The sequence below is a fragment of the Tigriopus californicus genome, chromosome 3, assembly GCF_007210705.1.
Source record: "Tigriopus californicus strain San Diego chromosome 3, Tcal_SD_v2.1, whole genome shotgun sequence".
Lineage (NCBI taxonomy): Eukaryota > Metazoa > Arthropoda > Copepoda > Harpacticoida > Harpacticidae > Tigriopus > Tigriopus californicus.
In genome coordinates, this window is record NC_081442.1 from 8,698,810 (window position 1) to 8,725,601 (window position 26,792).

At 42.4% G+C, this 26,792-nt stretch overlaps 2 protein-coding genes across 2 annotated transcripts; both read left to right on the plus strand.

Annotated features, from left to right (window-relative positions):
* The first annotated feature begins 1,798 nt into the window (after positions 1 to 1,798).
* Positions 1,799 to 8,989, plus strand: LOC131877606 (mediator of RNA polymerase II transcription subunit 12-like). Its single transcript, XM_059223322.1, has 3 exons — positions 1,799 to 3,124; positions 3,199 to 3,834; positions 3,909 to 8,989. Exons 1-3 carry the CDS (start codon positions 2,287 to 2,289, stop codon positions 8,933 to 8,935), a joined length of 6,501 nt encoding a protein of 2,166 aa, XP_059079305.1. The 5' UTR covers positions 1,799 to 2,286; the 3' UTR covers positions 8,936 to 8,989.
* A 1,097-nt stretch (positions 8,990 to 10,086) lies between these two features.
* Positions 10,087 to 13,130, plus strand: LOC131878038 (uncharacterized). The gene is made up of 6 exons (XM_059223939.1): positions 10,087 to 10,695; positions 11,384 to 11,640; positions 11,717 to 12,184; positions 12,258 to 12,428; positions 12,508 to 12,698; positions 12,772 to 13,130. Exons 1-6 carry the CDS (start codon positions 10,586 to 10,588, stop codon positions 12,976 to 12,978), a joined length of 1,404 nt encoding a protein of 467 aa, XP_059079922.1. The 5' UTR covers positions 10,087 to 10,585; the 3' UTR covers positions 12,979 to 13,130.
* Positions 13,131 to 26,792: the final 13,662 nt, after the last annotated feature.

Here is a 26,792-nt window from a genome sequence, read left to right on the forward strand (position 1 = left end):
GCGGGGAATTAGGAGATCAATTCTTGTCGTCTAATTCAGCCAGGGAATTAGTGCATGAATTCATTGCGACCAAATTTAGACTTGATTCAAAGAACGCAAAAGTGGGGTCGTGTATTAATTCGTGCACTAATTCTTGTGTCAAATGAGTTAGACGTGATTCAAAGAACCGGCCTCAGGTTTCGCCTTATCAATTCCAAGGGACCAAAAGCTCCCTACGTGACAACAAGCAACTCCAAAGAAATCACCAAAAGTGAAAGGAACGTCTGTAAAAATTGTTTGTCCTCAAAAGTGAACAATAGGTCGCTAGTATGGCTTTTTTAGGGCCAGAATTCGTAGTGAGTTTCGTTTTCCTGACGACCAGAGAGCGTCAGCCGGAAGCTCGTCAAAAAAATTGAAAAAACCCGATCCATATGGATATGTGGGCCCCTCCTTTGGTGAAATAAATGGAATTTGTTGACCAACTTTGACTTTTTGGGACTTCCTCAACGTCTTTTAGACTCGGAGATACACTGGACCATTTCATTTTGTACTAACTAACATGCTTAGTCAATTAACTCAGGATGCATTTCATGTAGCACTAACACCTACTTTTAGTTCCTTAGAAGGGCTTGGAACGAAGATATCGCCAGATTCCAAATCACTCTTTCCATAGGTTCAATCGGATAAGGAAATAAAGGTTGTTTTCCCCCTACGTGAAGATCGGATAGGGAAATATTGTTTTCATTTCCTTACACGACTGTCAGAAGATGTCTCAAGAATGGGGATGACGGTCAACAAAAATGGTTCTAGCAGTAGAGAGAGAGAACAAGGCATATTTCTTGAAAAAGCGAATTTGATTAATCCCGTTAGCAATAAGAGTCTACATGGGTCTTAATTGGCATGGTGGATATTCTTAGCCTGGAAACATTTGAACCTTATTTTAAAGTACAAACGGCAAGAACTGATTGTGTCTTTGTTTTATTTTCAAATCCGCCGTCTAACCATACTTGAACTTTCTAGGGTTTTTTTTGAGAGGGTCATGGGGATAACAATACGGCAAATTGGATACACTTTCACAGACCGGCATTGTCCTTTAGATTCCATTCTCAAGGATGGGTGTTATCCAGCTGTTAGATTAGAATACTAACCGATAATCGTATTTCAGGTTTAAATCAGGAGGTTTGAATCAGATGTATATCAGATTTGTGGACTTGATAGCATTTAACATAAAGACAGACGAGTGCCATGGGACAATTTTGCTTCCAAACGCTCATTGAAATTAACATGGCCATGATGCTTGTACTACATAACTACAATTGATAGTTTGACACAAACTGCTCTCCTTAGACTCTCGCCAATGCTTAGTAATGTCTTTAAAAGATCGAGCATAGCAACATCTCTTGATGTCTCTTGAGTACTAACAACAAGTAAACATTTTCACACTAAACTCGTCATTTTTACTTATTTCCATTCCGACCTAATCAATGGTTGTTAACGTTACGTTCTGGCAACCCTTCATTGACCAATATTACTAGATAAGCGAGAATCCTGAGGTCTATTTTCATCTGTTCCCGTCCATTCGAAATTATAACCTATTGACCCATCAAGACACCCACGCAAACCGTCCGGCAAACAGGTAGCATCCAAGTCATAGTCACCCTGAATGTTTGTCTTTTCGTTTGTCTGGCAGACTGGCAGTGTGGTGTGTGCCTCCGCTTTGGGTTCTGTGTTCTGTGTTGTTCTGATCGCTCTCTTTCTCTCTCTCTCTCTGTCGACTTCTGAAGAGAACCGAAGCCCAGGTCCACACAGCTTTGGACTACTCTCAGAGCTCAGTTTGGTTGGTTCATTCCACCTTACTTTCCCCCTTTGAGTTGACGCCCGTCCTCTTCTTTGGATACAGTTTCCAAGTTCGCACGTACACGTCGTGCCCGTGTCGACTGGGATGACTGTCGTCCTTCCATCCAGCCTTGATATCAACACCAACTGAACCCACTTCCAAAACTAACCAACCCCTCTTCCCTCAGGCCTACCTACACTCTATCAGACCATCATACAGTACATATGCAGACCCCTGTCGTATGAATGGCAGCGAATTTGGCCATAAGAGCGAGTCAACCTTATTACCACTTGGGTGACATCGAAGTATTGACGTATTCCATCATCCTGTCCGTTGTGTGTGCGTACGCTGTCCATGAAGATCATGGCATCTTGATCGAGCTCCTGAGCAATCATGGTTCATAAACCCATCGTGAAATCCAGCTGAATCAGATAACTAACATTTGATCGATAGGATCGTTGGCGGGCAAGATGCCTGTGCGTCTCGAGAGCGAGGCCAAGCGGTCTTTGCGGCCGGTGGGAATGCGGGCAGGATCTGCACCTAACCTTGCCGGAGGATTGCCGGGTTCCTCCTCTTCTGGAGGACCGGCTTTGGGCGGTGTACCGGGTTTTGCCTCGCCCCACGGATCGGCTCTGTCTAGTGGAATGGCCGGTGTGATAGGACGGGGACCGGGGGGAGGTTTGGGCCCGCCTGATGTTTACCCACAAGATCCCAATCAGAAAGAGGACGAATTGACAGCCGTGCATGTGAAGCAAGGCTTTACCCAAGGTTATGCCACCTTGGTGAGCGAGGAGTATTCGTCGGCCATTTGCGGCGGGCGCCACAGCAATTTCTTGCAGGCCATGTCTTCGACCAAGGTCTTGGCCGATTTGAAGGCCATAGCCGCTAAAAAAGAGGAACAGAATACGTTGAGTGACTCGGGCAAAAAGCGACAGACTTTGAACACCCGGGATTTTTGGCTCGTAACTCAAAAGAACAAACCGGGTGCGGACAATTGGTTCAATGATTTGCGTGGGGGGAAACCTCTGTCTGCGTTGGCCAAATGTGTGCCCGTGTTCAATAAGAAAGAAGAGCTCTTGCCCGCCTTGATTGAAAAGAAAGTGCCCTTCAATCGGGCTGTGTGGTTCTTCAAAATGACTTCGGGCTATGCCCTGGCCATGTCCGAGATTAATAAACCGAAGAAGCGCCAGCTCATGGACCCGAGCATTGAATGGACCCAAGCCTTGGTCCGGTTCCTAAAAGAGCAACTTGTAGAGATCTCAACAATGCTCCAATCGAGCTCAAGTTCGTCCACTAACATTGGAATGGGTGAGTAGAGAGATAAGTGGGAAACATGATTTCTGTTTTCTACCATATGGCAAAATTATATTGTTTTTATTTAGGAATGGTGGACGAATTCAAGCCGGAAAATGCCCAATGCTACAAGTATTGGACTTACTTGACCCAATTGTGCGAGGTCATGTTTCATCAGGGTCTCTTAGATCGACAAGATTTTTTGACTTGGGTCGTGGATTGTGTAGAAAAATGTCGAGGTCCCAATGATCCCATCATACGATTGGTCTTGCCCGTTGTGCTTCAGTACACAAAAGATATCGTCAAGTCTGAACTGCTAAGTCGTAGGTTGGCATACCAATGTGCCAAGAAAATCACCTACCTTGTCAATGACACGGAGGCCTTAAACAACTTGTCCACACTCACTGCTCAAGATAATGGGGGTGCTCCACCCGTGATCACAGCCTTCATGGAATTGGTCAATGATCCAGACACCCGGTTCATCATCTTGGGCATGTCATCCGTGGTCCAAACGATTGCTTTAGAATGCCCTTCCGCTTTAGTTTGGAACTACTTTGGCGAGAACAAATCGCCCTCGTATCTCATGGGTTCTCCTCTCGATCATTTACCCAATTGCACACCCTCAGGCCTACCTATGATGCCCCCTGGCTCTGGCACGCAAGCAGCACGGCTACGAATTAAACAAGCCGAAATGCTGATAAGAGAACGATCTATCGCATGTGAAGGTAAATTTGAATTAAATTCATCTTGCCATGATAAAACACCGTGTTACGAAAAAAAAATGTCTTGGTTGTTTCAGTTAAGTGGTCCGAAGATTTTGCCCAGTCGCCCTCTCGAGATGTGAACGCAATCCTCTCCATCCTCGAAGAGCTCGATAGCTTTGTATTGTTTGACAAGATTGATACGTCCTCCCATTTCATCGACGTTCTCTATAATCGGATCTTTCCCACTCACAACGACAATCCAATCCCGGACATGACCATAGTTCATTCGCTTTGTCATTGGGCCGTGACCTCTCAAAGGTCCGGTGAACATCGCGCCTTCGTCGTGGCAATGTTGCTGGACAAGCGGCAAGCCTTGTTATCACCAGACGTAGAAGATGACCGGGAAGACGATGAGGAGACCTACTATTCCTCTGAGCCTCCCGTGTTCCAGGCTCATCTTTTTCAATACCTGGATCATGACGCTCCCACCATCACAGAGGATCGCCAAGAGTTCTCAAACTTAGTACTCTTGTTCTTCGAGCTCATCTGTCACGATGTTTTCTCTCACGATTATTACCTTTGTCAACTAATCTCCAGAGGAGACCTCAGCCAGACAACTTCAACGGAGTCAAGGGACGAAAAGAACGAAGATGGCGATGGATCATTCGAAGACAGTAAGATCAATGATGACCTGGCTAACCTTCTCAATCAAATCAAGGAGGGCAATCAATTAGAAGGTCCATACTCCCCGCCGCCCCCGCCGCCCCCTAAATCTCTAGCCGTGAAAGGTGATCTAGATATCGCACGGCGTTGTCGTCATTGGCAGTACTGTTACCATTTTCCACTTCCAAGTAATGAATCATCAGTCCACGATGCCAATCAAAGACACGTTTTGCTCTACGGCACTGGGAAGGGCAAGGATGAGGTTTCCAAGAATGTGAAACGCCTATCCAAAGATATCACCAAACTTTTCAGCAAGAAGTTCAGTATTGATGTGTCAGAGGGTGGAAAAGTGAAGAAGCACACCAAGAACGAATCGTCGTACAAAGATGTGGTAACGAGTTTTCAGAGCTTGTCCTACTACGACCAACATGCGGTCACCCATCAATGCGGCCAAACTGTGGTAGAAATGATCATTGCATTTGCCCACACTCAGGCCAACTACTTACCCGTGACTGAGTATGTCTCGTTCCTCATGGACTTGACCGGGTTGGCCCTGAACATTCAAGAGATCCTAGATTGGAGCATGCAGATCTTGAAGGAACTCCCAAGTGTTGAGCTGCAACTCCATGAAAGACGGTCCACTTTGACTCGAAACTACACGTCGTCCTTAGCTTTGTGCTTGGTGGGCGTTTTGCGACGCTATCATTCAGTACTAATGTTGAACCCAAGTGATGTGGCCTTCATTTTTGATCAGCTATCAAAAATCGCTCCGTTAAGTAAACTCACAAACGGCGATGGACCCGGAGACAAGAAGGGATTTGATTGCACCTCCGCTGAATGGTGCATTTTAGCTTATATGTATGACTTATCTACAATCTGTCCAACCCTGAAGTCCAAGGAGAAGATTCACGAGCTCAAACGACAGTTCTCGCCTCAAACTGACGCTTCTGAGTCGTCCCTGACCCTCACTGACCGTCGTTTTGGAATCGATTATGTCCTGAATCCTAAGAAACATGTAGATCCTCTGACGATCAAGAACCTCATCGAGAGTCCTCAGCATCAGTACAACTTGGTGTGTAATGTCTTAATGGAAGTGTGTGAGTGTACGGATCAAGAAAAACTCAACGATATCGCTACATTGTGTTGTGAATTCACCTCGCAATGCTATTCCCTCTCATCGGAATGGTTGGGTGCTTTTGCCGCTCTTTGCAACTCCGGGAACAACACCGGCTATATTGATTTGGTCAATCAGGTGTATAAGTCGGATACGCCCATCGACAAACAACTGGGCGTGTTTGCAGCTATCCTCATTGCACGGCATTGTTTTCATCTGCAGGCTTTTGTCATCAACGTCGCCATTCCCTCTCTCCTTCAAGCTTGGGAAGAGGTCAAGGAGAAATCCCTAACCAAAGAGACGGAAAGAGGAGCCAGATTGAGTTGTCAATTGCTCTTGAAACTCTTTGAATCCGTCGATATCTATCAGCCCACCATTCATTTCAACTCGAACCAGAGTACCTCTTCATGCCACTCCAAGCAAGCAGCACATCCTTCAGGGATTTACAGTAGCTGCGACCGACATTTATTGTCCTCTGCCCATCGAAACATGACAGTGGGGGCGATTATTGCTGTTCTCAAAGGCATCCTCGTCCTCGGAGATGCCGAGGAAGACAAAAGCAGTGACAACAACAAAAAGTACGGTGATGGGGATTATCGTAGTCTGGGACTCTCTGGGATGCGAGGAAGCCGGATGGAGAATGCCAGCTTATCTCAGTTCGCCAGATATACTCTCAAACAGATCAGCCAACAAGATTGGGTGCACGATCGTTGTCGACAGACTCCGGAGCAGACTTTGCTGAAGAATGGCATTCTCTTGGATCCCATGTTGAGTCCAAAGCAAGCCCAGAAGCTTCTCAGACTGATCTGTTACCCAGCAGAGTATCCCAACACGGAGTTGAATTTGTCAGACCCGCAAGAGCCGAAGATGATCGTATCTAAGATCTTGCACAACCTCGATGAGTGGAACCTTCGAATCTCAGCCATCGAAATTCGCCTCATGTATCATCAACTGTCCTCTAATGGAAATAATGCGTCAGATCTGAACCGATGGCTCGAAAACTCCGCTAACGCCATCGTGGAATCCTTTGATTTTGGAGCCCAGTCAAAGAAGGACTTGGATATGAAACCAACCGAGGGCTCCAAGACCTCTCCTCGCAAATCTCATCTTGCTAGTGGCCGGTCAAAAATTCGAAAGCATTGCTTTATTTGGATGGTCCCCTATCTAGTGAAGTACCTGAAATTTTTGCAGAGCCGAGTCCTTAAAGTCAGCACCACAGTTCTGGAGGAGACGAATTGGTCCCGTGCCACCAAACATCACTCGAAAGATAGCAATGAGGGTACAAGATTCTGCTACCAGCCTTTTCTTCACCTGGTACTTACTTGCATTCGAGAGTTGGATGCCGACAGCAAGGACAAGAAAGACAAATCTGACAAGGAAGAACAGAAAGAACATTTGCTTCATGCTCTTCATGGACAGCTTTCCACTTACTTGTGTTTCAACAAGAACGAGAAGATCTATCAGTATGACGACCCGATGTCCAGGAAGACCATGCTAGACTCCTTACGACTGAGGTTCAGTCTAGTAGGCGGGATGTTCGACAGCATTTGTAGGAACGTCAACTTTACTCAAGAATGGAGTACTCTTCTCGTTCAACTCATGTCACGAGGTGTGGTGTCATTGGCAAACAATTCGGAACTCTTCACAGTGGCTCTGGATATGCTGGCCACTCTGATCCATTCCACAATGGTTTATGACAAGGATGCCAGCGTATCTGAGCGATCAGATGAAGGCCGGAAACACCATGCCTATCATACGTTGGTGAAGAAACTGAAAAAAGAGATTGGAGAGAACCATTGCGCAAGCATGAAGATCCTGCGTCAACTTCTTCCTTTCCCGAAAGTGGTTATAGAAGCCTTGGTTTGCGAGCCATTTGGCAACGTGACAGATGGAAAAGGAAATCGTGTCAAAGGCCTGAATTGTGACAAAAAACAGGGAATGCAAGTGGCCGATAAGCAGAAGATGAATCCTTGGGACATGCTCGATGGTCACCGGAATCCTGCACCTCTTTCATGGGCCTGGTTTGGTGCTCTCAAGCACGAGCGCAAACCATTGAAATGCGAAGAGAACTTCTTCGAACTCAAATTCGCTAAGGACAGTTTCGAGCATACCAAAACCTATTACCTTGACCCACCTCCCCTTCCTGATGAAGATTTGGAGCCCCCTCCAAAAGAGAACAAGAATCCAACGGATAAGGCCAATATGCCCGTGCCTAATATGGGCCCCGGCCCTCACCCCAATGGCATGCGAATGGGCAATATGATGAATCGTCCCATGATGAACATGGCCGGATATCCGTTCCCTCGAGGCCGAATGGATCCCAGTTTTATGAACCCCGGTGCCAGGATGAATAACCCACGCATGATGGGACCCACGGGCGGAATGGTACATAACCAAATGAATCCAGGCATGAACTATCAAAACCCCGGCAACAACGCCATGATGGGCAACAATGGCAATTGGGACACCATGAACCGTATGAACACCAATAACCCTCCAAACAATTTCATGCCCAACCAGAACTTCAATGCTGGGGGGCCAATGCCGATGAACAATCCTGGAGCAGGAGTTGGCGGCGGAGCCGGCATGGCAGGAGTCAGTCAAGCTGCTCCGGGTGGTGTAGTTGGAGGAGGGGGCGGTATGATGAACTCGCACCGATTCCAAGGGCCTTCCAATGGGAATTCAAAGCAAGTTCTTCAGATGATGATCCGCGCCCGCCACAACCCTACCGGTCATTTTAGCCAGTATAACAATCAAGCAGCCCCCACACCGCCTCAACAGCCCAACATGGGCAACCAGTTCTTCCAACCCCGTCAGGGTGGCTTTTCTATGCGCGGTTCCAACCCCCGTATGCATCATCAAGGTAACGCCATGTTCCCGGGACAAGTGAACAATACGGGCAATGCGATGAGCATGGGCGGGGGGTCGGTGCATCCTCAACAACCCCCCGCATATGGTCAGAATAATATGACGCAGTACAACAATTTTGGCAATCAAATGGGCAACATGAACAACCAATTCATGATGCGGCAAAGCCAGAACCCGGGTTCCATGTATGCCAATACGTCTGGCAATATGATGGGCCGCAGTGGGATGATCAATCAACCGCAACAGGGCAACGGGTTTTCGGTCAGAGGCCAATTCATGCCCAATCAAGGCATGGTGGGTGGGAATGCCTACCGACAAGCCGTTCCCCCCAATAACCAAGGAATGGGGATGCGGATGCCACAACAGCCTCAACATGGGATGCAGAATCCGCAAATGATGGCCCAAATGCAACGCGGCGGCGGGAATCAAGCCAACAACCCTCAAATGAATTACCAGCAACAAAACCGGTTTCAATAAATAAAGAAACACGTTAAATGTAATCACAACAATATATTCAAAAGGTCCATCTCATCTGGTCTATTGCGTCATTTCGCATTTTTGTGCTATTATATTACGGATAAGTGAAAGTTATGATTCACTCTGGAATCAGTCGCATCCAAACAAAAGCAATGATAATCCCTTCCCACTTCTTTTGATACTCTACTCTGCCCTTTTCAAATAGAAGCAAGTACTACTTCAGAACTTGAGCCAAGTTCTCCTTGCATTCATATCCATTCGCTTCGGATTGGACACTTCCCATTTGTTACTGTCCAAATCCTCATGAATTATAGATCAGTGACAGTGGAAGCAATCTCGATCCAGAGGAATTTCTCTGCCATTTCGGCCTTCAACCGAAACCTATGTTCCCTTGACTTTGGCTACCGGTTGCATTCGTTCGGTTAAGGCGAAAGAAATTTCAACTCGATGCTTCAGAGACTCAGATAGTCAGCGTAGCCGCTTTCTCTTAAACGTGGGTGGGACTACCCTTAACGGGCCCGGAGAACGTTGGGTTGATAATGATGGGAAGATAGTGTCAATTCTAAAGTTATAAATTATCACGCATTATTAAGGCTAAGTTTCATGAAACTTTAATTCCCAGAGGAGTGAAGATCATACAAACTATCAACGAAATAAAAAGGTGTACAAGACAAATTGCATGGTGTTCAATGGTCAATACAAAAAAAGACACTAATTCACTTTACAATATGAACTGAGCTAACGATTTTTATCATAGCATCTAATTTTAATTGTCCTTGAAAGTGGTTACTCAAAGAAAAACAAGGAATTCGTTAGACCATTACTAGTCACCCTGCCAAGATCGGGAACTGTTAGGTTTTTCAGGCTTGCCAATTGTGAATCAAACCATTGAGCTGAGGCATGTCCATGACCTTTTTGGGGGCGTAAAGAATCACAGGATCACATACTAAAAGCAAAAATGATCCAAACTTTAACCTTCAGAGTGACATTGATACTAATCGAACACAGTCAAACCGCAGTCTTGAACATTTACTCTCTCCTTTCGGTCAACTCACGGTTGTTGGCCCAGTCTTGGCCTCACTCTGACTCAATGTATCGGCCAACCAACAGCTAGACTGTTGTGTTCATCCTTGATGTACTGGCCCTCACTCGGAGGCTCCGACCGATCTCTCTGTGTCCGTTTCACAGTGGTCTGTTTCTGGTCTTGTGTGTGTGCGTGCTTCTCTCTCTCTCTCTCTCTCTCAGTCTCTCTCTTTCTGTGTCTCCCTGTGTGTCTCTCAGTGTCTTGGTTGTCTCACTTCCTCTTTCCTCCTCCTCCCTTCTTGGCGGACTGGATGGATTATAATCTAATTTATTGAGCTCTATGCTCGTGCATGCCTCGCCTAGTCCAGCCTCTTGGGAGGGTGAGCCATCACGCCCCAATCCGCCAATTCAGACCCGAGGGTGCGATCCTCGCCTGAAATCCAAGCTTGTGTTCATCACCAGTTTTTGTGCCTCTTTCATCACGAGTATTCATTCTCACACCTGGATTGGAACTAGGACGATGGGCGAGATGAGCCTAAGATAGGATACGTTCCATCGGTTTTTAAGGAGCTGTGAGAAAAGTGGGTGTGGCTGTGGTGGGGTTCAGTCGACCATTGGGTGGACTTCATGATGGAGAATGGTCAAGAGCATCACGGGGTGCCTGTGGTTAATGGGGATCCGGATTGGTTGCCGGATTTGGACCAACTCTCGTTGGATGAAGGCGAAGAGACCACTTGGTAAGCAGGGATCATCCAACGTTAAAGATTGGAATGAGTCATGGGGAGGGTTGGGTTTGGATGGTTATGGAATGACGAGGACAGTTTGGTTAGTTTTAGTGGAGTGCTTATTCGGTAAATCGCACACAAACCCCCTCGTTTGAAAGGGAAGAATGATATTCACTTTTAAATAATTGACTATGCTGAAAATATTTTTGGTGCAATAAAGCATGTGTGATGAGCCTTTGGACGCGACCATTTCTTGACACAGTCGAAATTCGGCATCATTAATCTTGTCTTCATTTTATGTTGGTAGTTTCGGACTGGAACATTGCACAATTTGGAGCCAAAAGCTGATGTGTTCCATAGAAGTCAGAACTGCATTGAACCAAAACTGAAAGCAGCGTTTGATGAAATTTAATTCTTATTTTGAAACTTGGAAATTTCAGTTTACGAAAGTGCCTTCATCCAACTTTTAGTTTACCCGCCCCCTCGTTCTTTGAGTTTATTTCACTATCCACGTGAAACGATGAGTAGATTTCAAAGAAAAGATTGCTTTTCGAACTTGATTTTATTGTTCGTGTGTTTACAATGATGAAAACGAGGATTGGAAAAAAATTGTAATCATTAGTCCTGCTGAAGGAACGTTTCCTGGCTTTCCCTTTGAGGCCTCATGTGATAAATATATTTATAATATTGGCCTTTCCAGGTTATTGAATGTTGGGGAACCAGATGAGCCTTGGACTGGGATCCAAGTATTGGAAACCGAAGGCACAAGCGCTGCGAGAAAGAAGTCTTTAGTGATGAAATTGGACACTTTAAAAGTCAGACCCTCGAACCATGCGACAGGATGGTTGGGAGCAAGTAGTCCTGTGGGTGATCGTATGATGGTGCCGGGACCAGGAGCTACATCTTCACCAGTAGCCAATCGCATGTTGCCAGGTTCGATGCAGAACTTCAAACCAAGTAAGTCATTTTTTTCTTACAAACCTAATATCTGCAGACCTCATACTCAATATCTGTTCATTTTTTCCCTTTACAGAATTTGACGGTAAAACATTTACACGGATGAAGAAACATTCATCTCCTTCCCCCGTCCGAACCAGGGTTGATCAATTGTTTAACAATCGCCTCAACGAGACCTTCCAAGTGGATGACGAGGAGGACCCTGGTCGAGGAGCAAGTTCGGGGGGTCTTAACTCTACGTTTACGCGAGTGGACAACACATCGTTGAATAACACGTTTGAAGTGAATCGCAATGTCAATCTGGATTCCACTTTTCAAGTTCCGCCGAACGGAGGGCGGCGATCTTCCAGTTCCCGACGTACGTCAGACGACGTATCAGAGCGATTGACTCGGTTCTCATCGGAGGATCGGTTGTCTGTTCATTCGGACGGTTCCACCAATCACCCGCTAAATGATGTTGGTGATGTCCAAACCATAGCCAGATTACAGGAGGAAAGCTTGAGTCATTCACCATGCTATTTCCGGAGGCATTCCCAAAACAATGGTCAGAAATACATCCATTGGTATTATGACGTCTAATCATTTGTTTCAAGCGACATAGCTTCTCTTAATTACAGCCCCCATGTCACCTGAATCAGATATGGCTTCACCCTCCGAGAATGTTGTGGGATTTCCTTCCGAGGCAAGTGATGATGTGCCGCCTGAATGCCAGTATTCCAGTCAAGATTCTTTGCCAGATTCGCCGTACAGTAGTCAAAGCCTGGACTCGCAAGCTGCTCATGGTCAAGGTGAGCTTCGCCATCATTCAGCTACTAAAAAAGTGTCTGTCTGAAGCCAATTTGAAACCGTTTTATTCATTGCCTCCAGATCGTTTGCGCCGATCCATGCCCAATTTGAACAAACAAAAGGCCAAGGCTCAGCTGCAACCGTATGGATTGTCTAAGGAGCGTCACACGTCATCCGATCAAAGGTTTGTCTCCGGTCCCCAACATCAAAAGTGGGGACCACCACCTAACAATCACCATATTCCTCAGAGGGGAACAATCGCTAGGGCTGAGGTAAAAGCGTAATACATGACATTCGTTGTTTTGTGTACATACCGCTCTATTCTACACCATTGAACTCTTCTAGTCTGGCCTACGAGCCCCCACCAAGATAGGACTTGGCCGAGGGAGTGGTTTGCCATCCCGTATTGCGAAACCGGCGGGGGCAGGTTCGGGTATTCCTCGGCCCGGTTCGAGGCTACCCATGTTTAACGGAGGAGCGAGGGGTGGCTTACCTCGTCCCTCTCGCCCCCAACCCTCGAGAGATCCTAAGTGGATGGAGGATTGTTATTAAAGAATTAAACCTACCCATGGATTCATTGAAGATACCCCTGTGATATTGCCAGGCCTTCGCAACAATACCAATTCAGAAATATTTGCAGTAATACTTGAGATTGATCTAGTTTTCGTACCTAATTTATATTAATACACCCATTGACACCATCATTTTTGTACGATTCCGAGTCGCACAATACATCGAGTCGTCGAGCAAAGCAAGCTACGTTTCTGCTTTTGCCTGTCTTCGGCCAGTCCAAGTGAGAAATGTATCACAAGCCAAGACCGTTGTTGATAAGGTCAAAGACGGCGGCAGCTACCCAATTTCAATCCGCACAGATCCAGTCTGTCGCATTGATGAAGAAATGACCACCCCTCTTCGGGATTTACGTCTCTGGCTCAATGTAGAACATCTTGCTACAATACACTTACTTTAATAGAGCCTTGACACACTACTACCAAAATAGAATAACATTTTACGTTTTCCTCTGAATCTCAAAATGTTATATCCTAGTCCTAACACTCCTCGAAATATGTACTTCTTCAAATCTATTTTGGAATTGAAAATGGGTTTATTTTCTATGGGGCATGTCAATTGAAGGAAATCCAAGGAAAAATAAGGTCCGGCAACCTGATTTTAGGCCTTTAGGGAAGGGAGAACTAAGACAAACCGCACAGTCATCTCGCACTATCCGCCCATTTAATTTTCAATTATCGGGAGATTTTGAGTGAGCTGTGATACAAAACCCAACAAAATGAACATGTTGGTGTTATTCTGTGAATGCACTATGAAATTGACTCTATACCTTCGTTGTATTTGCTTAGACGAGCAGGTAAAATGAAATAAATGTCAAAATTCAATGCATGCACTGTGCGGTTTGGCTGGGTGTGTTGTCTTTGATTATACTCCATAGAATAAACTCGTTTCGGACCAAACTTGTCGTAGATCACGTCTAACCAGATCCCCTCCCCATCATACAATTATGATTTTCCTCAGTGGAAGGATCGGATTCAATGGAAGTATAGTCGAATTATAGTAACTCAATTAACTCGCGCAACCTCTTAACGGAATCGGTTGTCTGTAAAAAATAGGTTAGATAAATCACGCAAGTAGGCCAAACGGCCCATGTCGTTATCTTTATTACTGGCGGTAAGAAAAGAATGAAAATCACTGAACCTCTAAAATCATTCCTAATTTTAGTCTGGGGCGCCTAGGCACGGCGCAAGAAAATGGCAACCCTACATTAAATTTTATGTACTCGATTTAAAAACTTTGTGTAACATTTACTCAGTGATGTCAGATGTGGAGGTTTTCCGCCAAATTGGCGGTTTTTCGAAGTTTGCGACGGGAAAAAATCTTGATGGCGGGTTAGCAGATTTAGGTCCCGCATTTGACTAATTTTGGCGGATTTCACGCTCAAGTTGGCAATCAAGTAGAAAAAAGAAAAAAAACATATGAAAATCCACAAAATTTTAAAGGCTGGGACTTGAACCAATTTATGTTGTTTTGACTGGAATTCTGTTACATTGTTATTGCCCAATCCAAGGGCCATTTTTTTTGGTTTGGTTTGGTTTTTCACTGGCTTTTCTAACCGCTTCAGGTAATGTAATCTCCAGTACTATTAAAATGAAAGTTTATAATTCGTCTATTTATTACCTTTCAATCTTTATATGATATTTGGTCTACTAACGAATTTGAGTTGGCAGACCGAGCTAGTCCTTGAATGTAGGGTTGATCTGGAATGCTATCTAAAAGTTCGTCCAAGTCTGACTTGAAAGATGCAACTGGATCAACAAGGCCTACGTATTCCCTACGAATATTAGAGGGAAGCAAATTAAACAATGAAGGAGCCCGAGAAAGAAGAGAAGTGGACTTCATTGCTCGAACTAGCCTCGATTCTTGAGGACTTGCAGGTGCTCTCAATACGCACATTAAGCCTCTACGGTCACTAGAATTGACCCTAAATCCTGGGTTGGGACAAAGCTCATGGATGCCTTTGAAGACGTACAGTATCATATACCTTTCGTACCTTCTCTGAACACTGTGCACTTCCAACTTTTTTAGTCTTTCCCATTACGAGAGCTCTCTCATTCCTGTGATGTTCCTAGTGAAACATCTTTGCACTTGTTCGACCTTTTTCAAACCTGCTGAACTCATTGGAGCCCAAATGGGTGAAGCATATTCAAGATGTGGTTGAACAATCGACTTGTACAGAGTTAGCATCGTGATGTTATCTCTGGACTAAAATGTGCGATATATCCAACCACACATTTGAAAAGCTTTACCCACCTTCAACTGGATATACTCATCGAACTTTTCATTATTTTGGAGGACCACACCTAAATCTTTCATACATGAGACCTGCTCAATATCTTTGCCTCCATTATCTACAAGTGGAGTATTCAAAGGAGTTGACCTGAAGGTCATTGAGCGGAATTTCTTTCCATTCAGGGCCATATTACTCTCAGTAACCCAAGAATAGATTATTTCTAGGTCCTTTGCAAGGCTAGTGGAATCATGGCCATTCCTACCAGAAACTAACTTTGTATCGTCAACATAAGAAGCGAGACTGGCAGTAATACAAAGCTTTTGAAGCGGGGCAACGAATATTATGAAAAGGAGGTGCCCTAAGATCGAACCCTGGGGAACACCTGACTTGACATCAAGTATGTCACTAAGGGATCCCTCAACCTTAACCAATTGCTTCCTACCAGAAATGAAACTTTTTAACCAATTGAGAACCTTGCCTTGGATCCCAATCTCATGGAGTCTATTCAACAAAAGGCCATGATCTACTTGGCAAAATCAAGATAGACAACATCAACTGCCTCATGCCTTTCCAGTCCCTCAATGACCTGCTCTAAATGCTCAATCAGTTGGGTAACCGTGCTAAAAAGTGCTCGGAACCCGTGCTTGCTAGGAGGAAGGACTTCATTGACTTCAAGAATTTCAACAAGTTTGGACTTCATGATCTTCTCAAACACCTTCGCAATATTCGAAGTGAGAGAAATCGGCCTATAGTTTCTGGGGAGCGACTGATCTCCCCTTTTAAAAATTGCAACAACGTGAGCTATCTTTAGTGAAGAGAGAAACTTGCCATGATCCAAGATGCAACGTAAGAGCCAGTGAGCATCTCATCAGAAACTGAGATGTCACGCCATCAGGACCAGGACATCTTGAAAGCCTCAAGCCCTTGATGCATCTTGATCTGTGACTGCAAGATCTACTAGACGCTCGACTTGACTAACCTTTTCAATCTCAAAAGACTTATCTTCAGAGCAATGAGCTGTTGCTTCCGAACTCAGTGGGGTTGAAAACACACTGGAGAACTGATCTCCAAGCATATTAGCCATAGTCTCTACATTGTTAATGGTTTCCCCATCAACCTCAAAAGGCCCAACAGGGTGTTTCATTTTTCCCTTAGAGTTCGCATAAGAGAAAAAAGCCTTCGACCCTATCTCAAGAACACGATGATCTGACAGATTACTAGGTGTCACATGGACATACTGGATCAGATCAGGGTCATTGAAAAGACCAAGTCGAGAACGCTATTCTCTGTAGTGGCTACACCAACCTGCTGGGCGAAATTGCGCAAGATCGCAAACTCCTCCAGCTTTTCAAACGACTGAGATGTCGATTTCGAAATGGGAATATACCCATCGGGACTAGCCTCCCACTCTACAACGCTAGCCGGAAAATTAAAGTCCCCTACAAAGAAAACCTTCGAGCAAACTGCCTGATCCAACTCATTTCCAGTGAATTGGAGAGCTGACATAAAGGAGCTTACTGAACAAGAAGGGGGTCTATACATTGTTACAATAGACAGATCAAGCCCTCGGATATGACAAATTAAGATCTACTTCTCCATTCGACATTTGGACATGATTAACGTATAGGCATACACCCCCATGTGGGAATATGGGATTATCAGGGCGTATCCTATCACAACGAACAAAGATGAAACCAACTATGGTTAGTTGTTCATCTAAGACACCTGGCCGAAGGCAGGTTTCTGTTATAGAGATGAATGAAATCTCTCTCTCAATGGCTAGTTTTTCTAGGATTTTAACTTTTGTGCTGTCTTTTTGTCGGAAAAAAATTGGTACATCTGGCATGCTTACCAAAAACCACAACACATTTGATACATGATTTATATACAAATGTTATGCCGTGACGCAAGCTGCTTTTGTTCAAAGTACATACAGTATTGAGAATTTATCAAAAACTTAGCACAGTATGACCCTCTGCTTTTGGAAAAAGATAAAGGCCTGCTATATTCATTTAGTGGAGTAGAGTGCTGTGAGGTCTTGCCTTTTAATCAATATCCCGCCATCTATCAAGTGTCCATAGTACTCTTCATCCTCCATCACTCCTACTCCCCAATGTTCTACCTTTTGTTCCACTCCAATATCATAATCACTTTTTCATTCACGATTCAATAATATACATCCATTCCCCGAATCCAATCCGGCTCTATCCACTCATTTCATTCCTCAACAAGTGCTCATAGAGTAATTTTGTGTATCTTTTTCGACATGCTCATGAATTTTTGAATATCTTGTAATTTTGCCATTTTATCATTTTGCTACTGTTTCTTTTCAAAAGAGTTATATGAGCTAGAAAAAAAACTTCATTTTTTTGCATTTTTATTGCTCTTTTGCCCGTTCTATTGCACCTGAAGTTGCATTTTGGCCAACATCATTTGCCTTATTTGGACAGCCCTGTTCATCAATCAGCAGAATGTTCCAAATTGAGAAAGAGCCTTAGATGCACTTGTACTCAAAGTATATGACTGGACTTCCCCAAGCACTAAAAAAGCATTCATTTTTGTTCCAAGAATATTTTGCAATCACAAGTGGTGAATGGATTTGTGAAATGAGTGATTGTCCTCCCAGAGCTGCAAGGTTAAAAATGTTGTAGGCTATCAAGTAATCCCTATATGTACTATAAATGTATTTTATGCAATCAACAGCTTGTTCTCAAAATTTTTTAAAAGTGTATTGTGTGCGTAAAATGAAAATGAACGGTCTTAATTTTGGGCGGAATTGGGAGAAAAGTGGCGGAAAATTCGAATTTTCGCAAAAACTTTGGCGGTTTGATGTTTTCGCTCGCTATTTTTAGACGAAACCATCTGGCACCACTGTTTACACAGTGTCATGCTAGAGTTCAAGCTAGAGTTCAAACTTCAGAACAAATTAATGAACAGGGCATCAGTCGTTCCTCATTAAAAGGAATGCGTTACAGTTACAATTACTTTGGCCAACCATCGTTGCACAATCATTACTTGCCAAAATATGCAATGGTGTTACTCGTTACAATTATTTTTACTAAAATTTGAGATGACCACATTTCAGGTTTTTGCCTCTTCAAACCATACATACCGAGTATAAATATCAAATGTACATTGGCTTCTTCTGGAGTACATATTATTTTGCTGTTGCACATGTAAAACTGATATCTTTTCATGAGGGCAGCTAATGATGTAGAATAAAATCATGCATGGATGTAGGGAGAGTTGAAAAATTTGGTTCAACATATTCAAGCTAAAAAAAAGATTTCGCTCTGAGTCTGGTCTTTAGTTCAACGGCATTTGAATGAGAAGATATAAACATTAAATCAGTGCAAATGTGACAAGATTTGAAACCACAAACACATTCATTGTTGTTAAAAGCAACATTCTTTAGGAAATACGAAAATCTAAGAAATGAACATTTCTTTTAAGATTGGCTAAAAGCTTTAAGTTTCCTCAGTTGCCAAGAAAGAAACAAAAAACTAAATGCCAGTATAGAGCGTAAAAAAAAAATGAGTAACGAAGTATTTTTTTGGTTTTTTTGGGGTCGTTACAATTCCAGCATCTCAAAAGTGTAATGGGAATCCTTTTTCGAAAAAAAGGAACAAATTACTGTAATTTTGTTACTACTACCCTGCTAATGAAAAGTAATTGCCTTACATATCAACCATCAGTCATCAGTTTTATGATTGAGATTCCATTTACAACAGAATACTTATTTCGGACCTTTGGTTTTAGAGGAGGTGCTAAGGTCGGAGGGGGAGCCCTTGCCCGGGCAACGAAGCCAGCCATCATATCGTCCATTTCTAAATTCTGTTAGGCAGATTCATATCCGTTATCAGTTTTTGGTTCTCCGACTGTGGGTGTGGTTAACATCTAAAAGTTTCCTTTGGAGGAAGGTCTGGAAGAAGATTCGAACCAGGGACCTCTCCCGCTCTAAGAAACTGCACCAACTGAAACACTGCGTCTCCTCCCCCAAATCATTCGATAATCTTGTTTTCTCCATTCATTGGCGTTTTTCTTTCATGTGCCATTTTTTTTTTTTTAATATTTCTAGAAAAATGACCTTTTTACTTACATAAACTAAAACCTGGTACAAAAACTGAGGGATGCCACCAAATGAAAGATTTGATAATTGATATTTAGATAAAACCGCTTTTAACTTTGTTTCTTTTGAAAAAACTGAGTTTTTAGACTGAAATGCAGATAATTGACGAGAAAAAAAATCAATATTGATGTACCTAAAGCAATTTTCAGAGAGGCAATTCTTGTTTTTTATACTTTGTTCCTTTCACTTTGACTAATACGTTTCTGAAAATTTGATTTTCTTTATTCGTGAGAGATTGCGAAGATATTGTTAAAATTAATTCTAGGATAGTAGTTCTTTGTGACTTTAATGTTCTTTGATTCCCCTAATATTTTGAGAGTGCATGATTGCTTTAAAAAAATGTGATGGGATTTAGTTCATTCTGAAATTTTGGAGTGGGTTTAAATCCAAAAATTGAAATGAATGGTTGCAATTGAAGCTCATTTGACAATCTAAGATATTATTCGGTTTTTTAAGTATTATGTCACCTTGAACAAAAGGTAGAAACAAGATTTCGAAAAATTTAGTCCGAAATTTATTTTTCGGTGTGCCTTTTTATTGTTTGATGGGCCACTTTAATGTCTGGTGAGCTTTAAACCCTTTTTCGTGTGCTTGGTTTGAGTGTATTACTTTTTTCGTTTGATGTGCCATTATTTTCACTTCGTGTGTGCATGTTTCAATTCAGTGTGCCAAATTATACTCTTGGTTAGAGCCACTACTCTTGGTATGCTATAAACACTTTGTGTGCTCACTTTCATTTGCCACTTTGCATATTTGGCGTGGTCCTTTTCGTTTTTGGTGGGCTCGTAATATCTTTTTGTGTGTTTGCTAGCGTGTGTCGATTTCTATTCAACCCCTTTAAGTTGTCGCACCGCTTCCGGAAGGACGGCTTTTCAATTTAGAACGCAAATGTTGCAAACGAAACAGGCCCTGCATCGCGGGTCACTTAGAGACGCCACGAGCGTCTAAACAAGAGCACTGCTTATTAATTTCGAGTAACAAGTGGTTCGTTTATTCCTACCTTTCACTAACACCGAAATAAAAACGAACTTAGGCTGGTTAGTATTGAGAGTTCAATTTACGAAAAGTGAAACTTCATGCTTGACAAAATCGGAAATGAAATCAAATAATGTAATCAAGTGGTCTAAGAGTCAGGGCAAGGAAGGTGTTTACTAGGGATGTAATGGGCCAAGAATTTTAGGCCTAGGAGCTATTCCTTTAAGGAAGAAGACGTGGTGTAGCGGTTAGCACAGCTTTCTAGATTGAGAAATGTCTCCGGTTCGATTCATACCGTTGAAGCTTCAGTCTTTATTCAAATTCTTGATTTCAGGCCATCAAGGCAATATATCTTCGCGGACAGGCACATGTTCAAGTATAGCTATGATAAGGTAATAGCCCTTAAACATTGTCCAATTTTTTTAAGAAAAGCATGTGTAACGAAAAGCGTTATTGCATATTTTGACGTGGAATGGTTGTGTAATGATTAGTCAATTAGGCAACAAATTAGACAAAAGGAACGGGAACTGCAATCAGTTCCATTTTCCAAGAAACCCTTTAATCTCGGCTATCACTTTGACACCGCAGCTGATGGTAAATAAGCTAATGGAATTGGAATATAGTCGCCAGAACATGTGTGTCTAAGTGTGGTAGGTGGGGATCATCTATTTGCTCTTTTAATTGACACTCCAGTTCTCCATATGTTTCTCTGTTAATATTTAAATCCTAATCCCAAACCCAGATATAGAGATAGCTACTTTGTACCATGCTGGAAATGTGAAGAAAATAATGTCAGACAGCAATGAGTAGCTACCGTGCCACATAGACAAATGCGAGGCCAGCTTCACCAAATCCTAAGCTGATTTCCAACTAACCAGTCGATGTTTCGCACTCAACTGCACACAATATTTCAGATGTGTAACCATTTTCATTTTAACCAAATGAAGCGTATCTTCATTACGAATACGATCGGTTATCAATAGGGATCGAGCTTTTTTTCTACTATTGTTACATGTTATTGGAAATATTTTGCTCTTTTGAAAAAAAATAACCTTTTAGCATTTTTTGCACATAACATATCAGAGGAAATATATCCAGATATTTTTTTCAATTTCGTTATAACCTCCATACTAGGCATAAACAAAACACCGCTGATTTTTCACAAATTCAAAGGGTCCGTTTTGCCGAGGTTATCGAGAAATTGTTGTCGGAAAGAGTTAATTAGCAATAAACCAAATAAATGTTGCACAACCAAAAAATAAAATGTGTTTCCGTCGATTAGAGGGTAATTAAGCAAATAGTTTAGATTTCGGTTTTTTTATCATAATGCAGCAGAAAAGGGGCCAAACATATTTGAATGAATATTTGTTATCTTTTTCAATTGTTTATATTCTAATATTTTTCCACAACATTGCAAAATTGCATATCCTAAGTTAAGTTGATAACCTAGTGGCATACAAAGTTCCCAGTTGACACATCGATGATTTTGTATTTTTTTTAAATTGACATTAACAAATCAAAACCATCTCAAGTAAGTATCATTTTTATTTTAGGTTGCAAGGGATAAGTGCCGGGCATCATTAATTTTAAAGTTAACTTCGCCAATTGTGAAATCATTTTCGAAAAGTTAAATTTGCTAATTCTTGATTCATTACTTTTGACCAAAGTGCATGCTTCCATTTGAACCCAAAATTTAATTTCTTTACCTAGAAATGAAGACATGGGAGATTTTGATGCTTATATCTTTAAAGTATAAAGTAATACTTTGCACTTCTGTGGCTAAGGTAGATAATATTCGGCTAAATTTTGAGATAATCAAAGAAAAATGTTTTGTTCAATAGGGCCACATATTTTCTTTACCTTTATTGTCACATGTGCCACCTACTTAGGCGAGTCTAGTGGGTGCAGGTGTTGCCCGTTTTATAATTTCTAGCTATGGTAATCATTGATGTCTGACAATATTACATTATCATTTCAGGTGCATGTGCTCTACATCACGCTTTATTACTAAGGCGGTCGAAAAATTGACGATCAAATTGGCAAAAAATGAACTTAAAAGTACAGCAGAAAGGGCAAGAAATGTAAAGAAAAATGCAGATTCCTGTTCGCTCGGCTCACATTTCTAATATTGTTTTTTCTATGGTACACTCAGGTATTAAAAAAACAGATGTAATTAATGTAATATTAAGCAAAACCATGAAACAGCAAAAAAGCGTTAAGCAAAAAAAACAGAAGAGCATTAAAAAGGGGTGCACGAACTTTCATGATAAGCACGGTCTCTAGGAAATCAATCTTTCTCTCCTAAAGTGTTCTAGGTTACTAAAGCAACCCTTACATTTTCTACAGAACGAAACACCTTGATAAATTTTGAATGATTTGACTATAAAGCACAACAACGCATGGTGGATAGTAAATCATTGAAAAGAAAACAATTAAGCGCAAAAACGAGCCTGCAGTTTAATTAGCAACCAAGAAGCACTGCTATTCCAGCCAACTGCAAACAGTGCTGTGCAATATGAAACCATAGCTTGCAGCCGTTCAGTTGTCACATTTGCCTAAAAAAGGTGGTCTGTCTGGCTTACTCGCAATGCAACTTCTTGGTAAATGCTCTATGAGAAAAGCATCAAGTGCCTTATCCCATGTACTCTACTTATGTTGAGCTGAGTCCGGGACAAGTCAGACTCGTACTAACCCACTGATATTCCAATTTTCTGGACTCAAGGCCGCGCAAAAATCAAGTCTAATGCAACTATTTTTAAGGCCTTAAATCTTACATGGCCAATTCATGATGGGCTAAGGCCCGTTTTTAGTTTTTGTGACTTCCCTACCTCTATTGGGAATGGAAAACCCAGTACTTCAAGATGAAACATTTAGGATTTCAACTTATTTATTGAACAAAAGCATTGTCACGGCTAGAGTGCCTCATGTTTTCGATTGGGATAAAATAAATGTATTTTGGAAACAATTATGGTTAATATTGACCACCATGCAAATGGTATCTACTAACTTTGGATAAAAGAAGGAAGGGCAAGAGAAGCAAGATAGCAATTCAATTAGATTACCGAATCAAATTTTGCTCATTTACTTGCCATCCAAGGCGCCTTCATATTCAGAAATACCGTCCATGTTAAAAATGACACAAGTGGATGGATCTAGACGGTATTGTACGGTACATTCAGCAAGCCTTTCGGAAGCAATTCTCCTTGAATCATTCATAATACATACGACATTTGGCTTCACAGTCTAAAACGATTGTGAAATAAAACGGCAAGGGATGTGGTCTTCAAAGTCTATTTCCAGTCCACTACTCGATCTTTCGATTTCATTTCCTTGTACTCATTTTGGGAAGCAAAGAATACATGAGTGTGTGTGTGGAAGAAAGGGGAGATAAGCTCAAGGCTCCTTTGATTGCATCATGATGATGAGGTGTATTCAAAATGTTGGAGCCCTTACAATATAGGATCGTTTTCCAGAAGGTTTGACACGTGTCGACCTCCTCGTATAGGGTCAATTTGCCTCAAGCCAATCTATGATAAGTTAAGGAAGCGTGTATTTGCCAATCTTAAATCATTTGATCGAGCTCCAGTGATCCGTGTTTAGTAGTACAAATTGTGAATACTCAATCAAGAACTGACGTTTTCTTATTTGTTGTTTAGCCAAGAATACTTTTGACGGGCATCCATCATTTCCTTGTAGCTCAGACAAAAATTTGTCCCATTCAGCGTTCAATGGGGGTAAGAGTATATTTTGCAACCTTAAGATTCTCTTCCTAAAGTAGATAGTGGTAACTCTTCCTAGCAGTCGTTTGTATATTCCATTCCTTTGATTTGTTTCGTACTTTTCATACTTGGAAAGTATATTCGACTTGCTGTTCTTGGGCTGGAATCACATGATCCCACTTTGCCACTCAATATCAAAAGCTGGCTAGTAGTTAGCCTCAAAGTACGCCTCCGACCCTTTGCCAAATGGGAAGTTCTGCGCCACAACTGCTCATTCAAGCCTTCAAAGAAGTTCCTGCAGGGCATATTTTTGCAGAAGGATTCGCCTAAAGTACGCATTATCCAGGCTCCTAGCTATTAGGTGGAACATACACTGTCAGCAAGCAAGGCTGCCGTCTATTCCCGTTCTCCTTCTCTTTCTCTCTCTCTCTCTCTCGCTCCCAAACCTCTAACTCCAGCACCTCTTCCATCCCATCAACCCGCCTGACGTGGCTTTTCTTGTCCTATCCTTAAAGTCTGCTCAAAAGTACTCCTTCGTACAGAAGTACAATCATACGCCTTGGAAACGGGCCTAGGGTGGCCAAGCCTTGATTAAAAGCCCGGCCTTGATGTTCGAAGTTAATCAAAGGGTCGAAGGTCCATGTGGTTTCCTGCGAAATCGTGCAGAGCGTAACTAAATACGTAATATGGCCAAGGCAAACTTTACTACTGATCCACATTCTCCTTGGTTCGCTTGGTCATTGTTGGACTTGAAAAGATTGTCTGGATTTGTTTTGCCTTTTACAAAAAATTATGTAAGAGGAATAGAACAACGTGCTATCGTTTTACACCATTTGTAAAGTGGTGAGAAGCTTAAGTTATTAGACAAAACGAAGCTTTAAGTTTTTGGAGGATGTCTCACACCAAAAGTTACACAGCCAGTACAAATTGCAGTACAAATGTCGACAATGGTTTTTGTCCACGTAAGAAGATGACCGCGAATGAAACATTCAATCGGATTGCAGTGCAAGTGCTCTCAACGGCGAACAGAAATAATCCAGGTATAAACGTCTCTATCCTTATATTCGTACTTTTTAGATGGGGAAAATGTGTGGTCTCTGTTTATTTTGAGGAGCCGCTTGGCTCTCTATTGTCGTATGTGTCAACACCCCGATCGCACTTGTTCGTGCGATAATAATCGCGAAGATGTACTTGTTCAAGTAGAGCAGTCGATAAGACGTTTGAGGTTGCAGATTGTCGAGTTTTGTTGCTGTTAGTAGTCGCCACCCTGCAAAGAAGTATTTTATGTAGCGTAGTACGGCTCGTTACAACAAAAAACAAAAGTACAAGATGCTTCAATCGAATTCAGATGGCCTTGAACCGATTTGGGATTTTTTTAGACGGAAATTCTAATACTCAACAAATTAGATTGTCTTCCTGATGACTGCTGTGCTTGGGTACGTTTTCAATCAAATTGGATCGAAATGAATTGAACGAAATGAATTGAATGAAATTCAATATTTTCTCCAACGATTGAGCAAACGTTCTGCAAAATGGTTATTGGGTGGCAAGGAATTAAATCAGAAAGAGTCAATTCTAATTCAAATGTTAGATAAGGCTGTATCGTCTTCAAATGACCGGTTTTGCCCCATTTTGTGGCTTGTTATTGATCGGTTTGCAAAACTTACATCAAGAGTACATTCATGTTGCAAGAGGACGGCTAATGTTTTACTTTTGTAAGTTTTTAAGCATAAATTCTTGCCGTTAGCAGTTTATCTAACAAAGATGACTCTATGCTCGCCTGCCCTCGATTTTTCTCAGGCTTGCTTCTTTGGAAAATTAGGATTTCGTCCAAGGTCCAATTGACACGGTCGGCTTAACTGGGTTATATTATATGATAAAGAGATTTATTCTGCAAAAAGTGATTGGTTACTTTTGAACTGATATCTGCCAGGTAGGCAAAGCTTAGGCTATTCCGAATGCTCGATATTTTGAAAATTGCCAGAGAAAAGTGACTCCAACCAAGCCACTTGAGACTTTGATTTGAACACATTTTGGTAGTTGGGTAGCTGGGTGTCGGGCTGATGGACTTCTCTTGCGTTACGCGGTTTCAACCAAAGCAGACAAACGAGCCATCCACTCCCTGGCTCCCTGAATTCGGAATTTGATTTTGAAAATCACGTAACTAAATGTGTTCAAAGCCGATCCCCATCCCACACACCAGGGAGCAGAGAGGGAGCCAAAAATTTCTCAGATATCTCTTTAGTGTCATTTCTCTGACTAGCCCTCTAACCTAACCTAACCTGACTAGCCCTCTAGTTCATACACATAAAACAAGGAGGAAGAGAAAAAAAGCCTGAATAATATGGGATGAGGTCCAGCATTTTGGCACTGCCTATTGGAGTTGTACATGGGCAAGATTAAGTGACGACCCAACTCTCTGAGCTGAAACTCCAAGTAAAGAAAAGATAAATGGAGATTTCTCTTTGTTCAAATAAGCCTGCATTGTCAAACTAAGTCTCAACTGACTGGCTGGCTATCCGTGACGCTTCTCGATCAAGATCTTTACTCTGACCTAAAGATGCTCTGTTTAAAGCATCTTTACTCTGACCCCCTGGACATGTCATGATTGACCCTTGAATTTGGCCGTCTTGGGCGACGCATACCCGGCCTCACTGTGAGATTGACAGAGTACAAATCGTTGGTGGGACCGAGCAGGCTAGCGACCGGTGAGTGCTCCCAGATCCACTCGCCTCTCCAC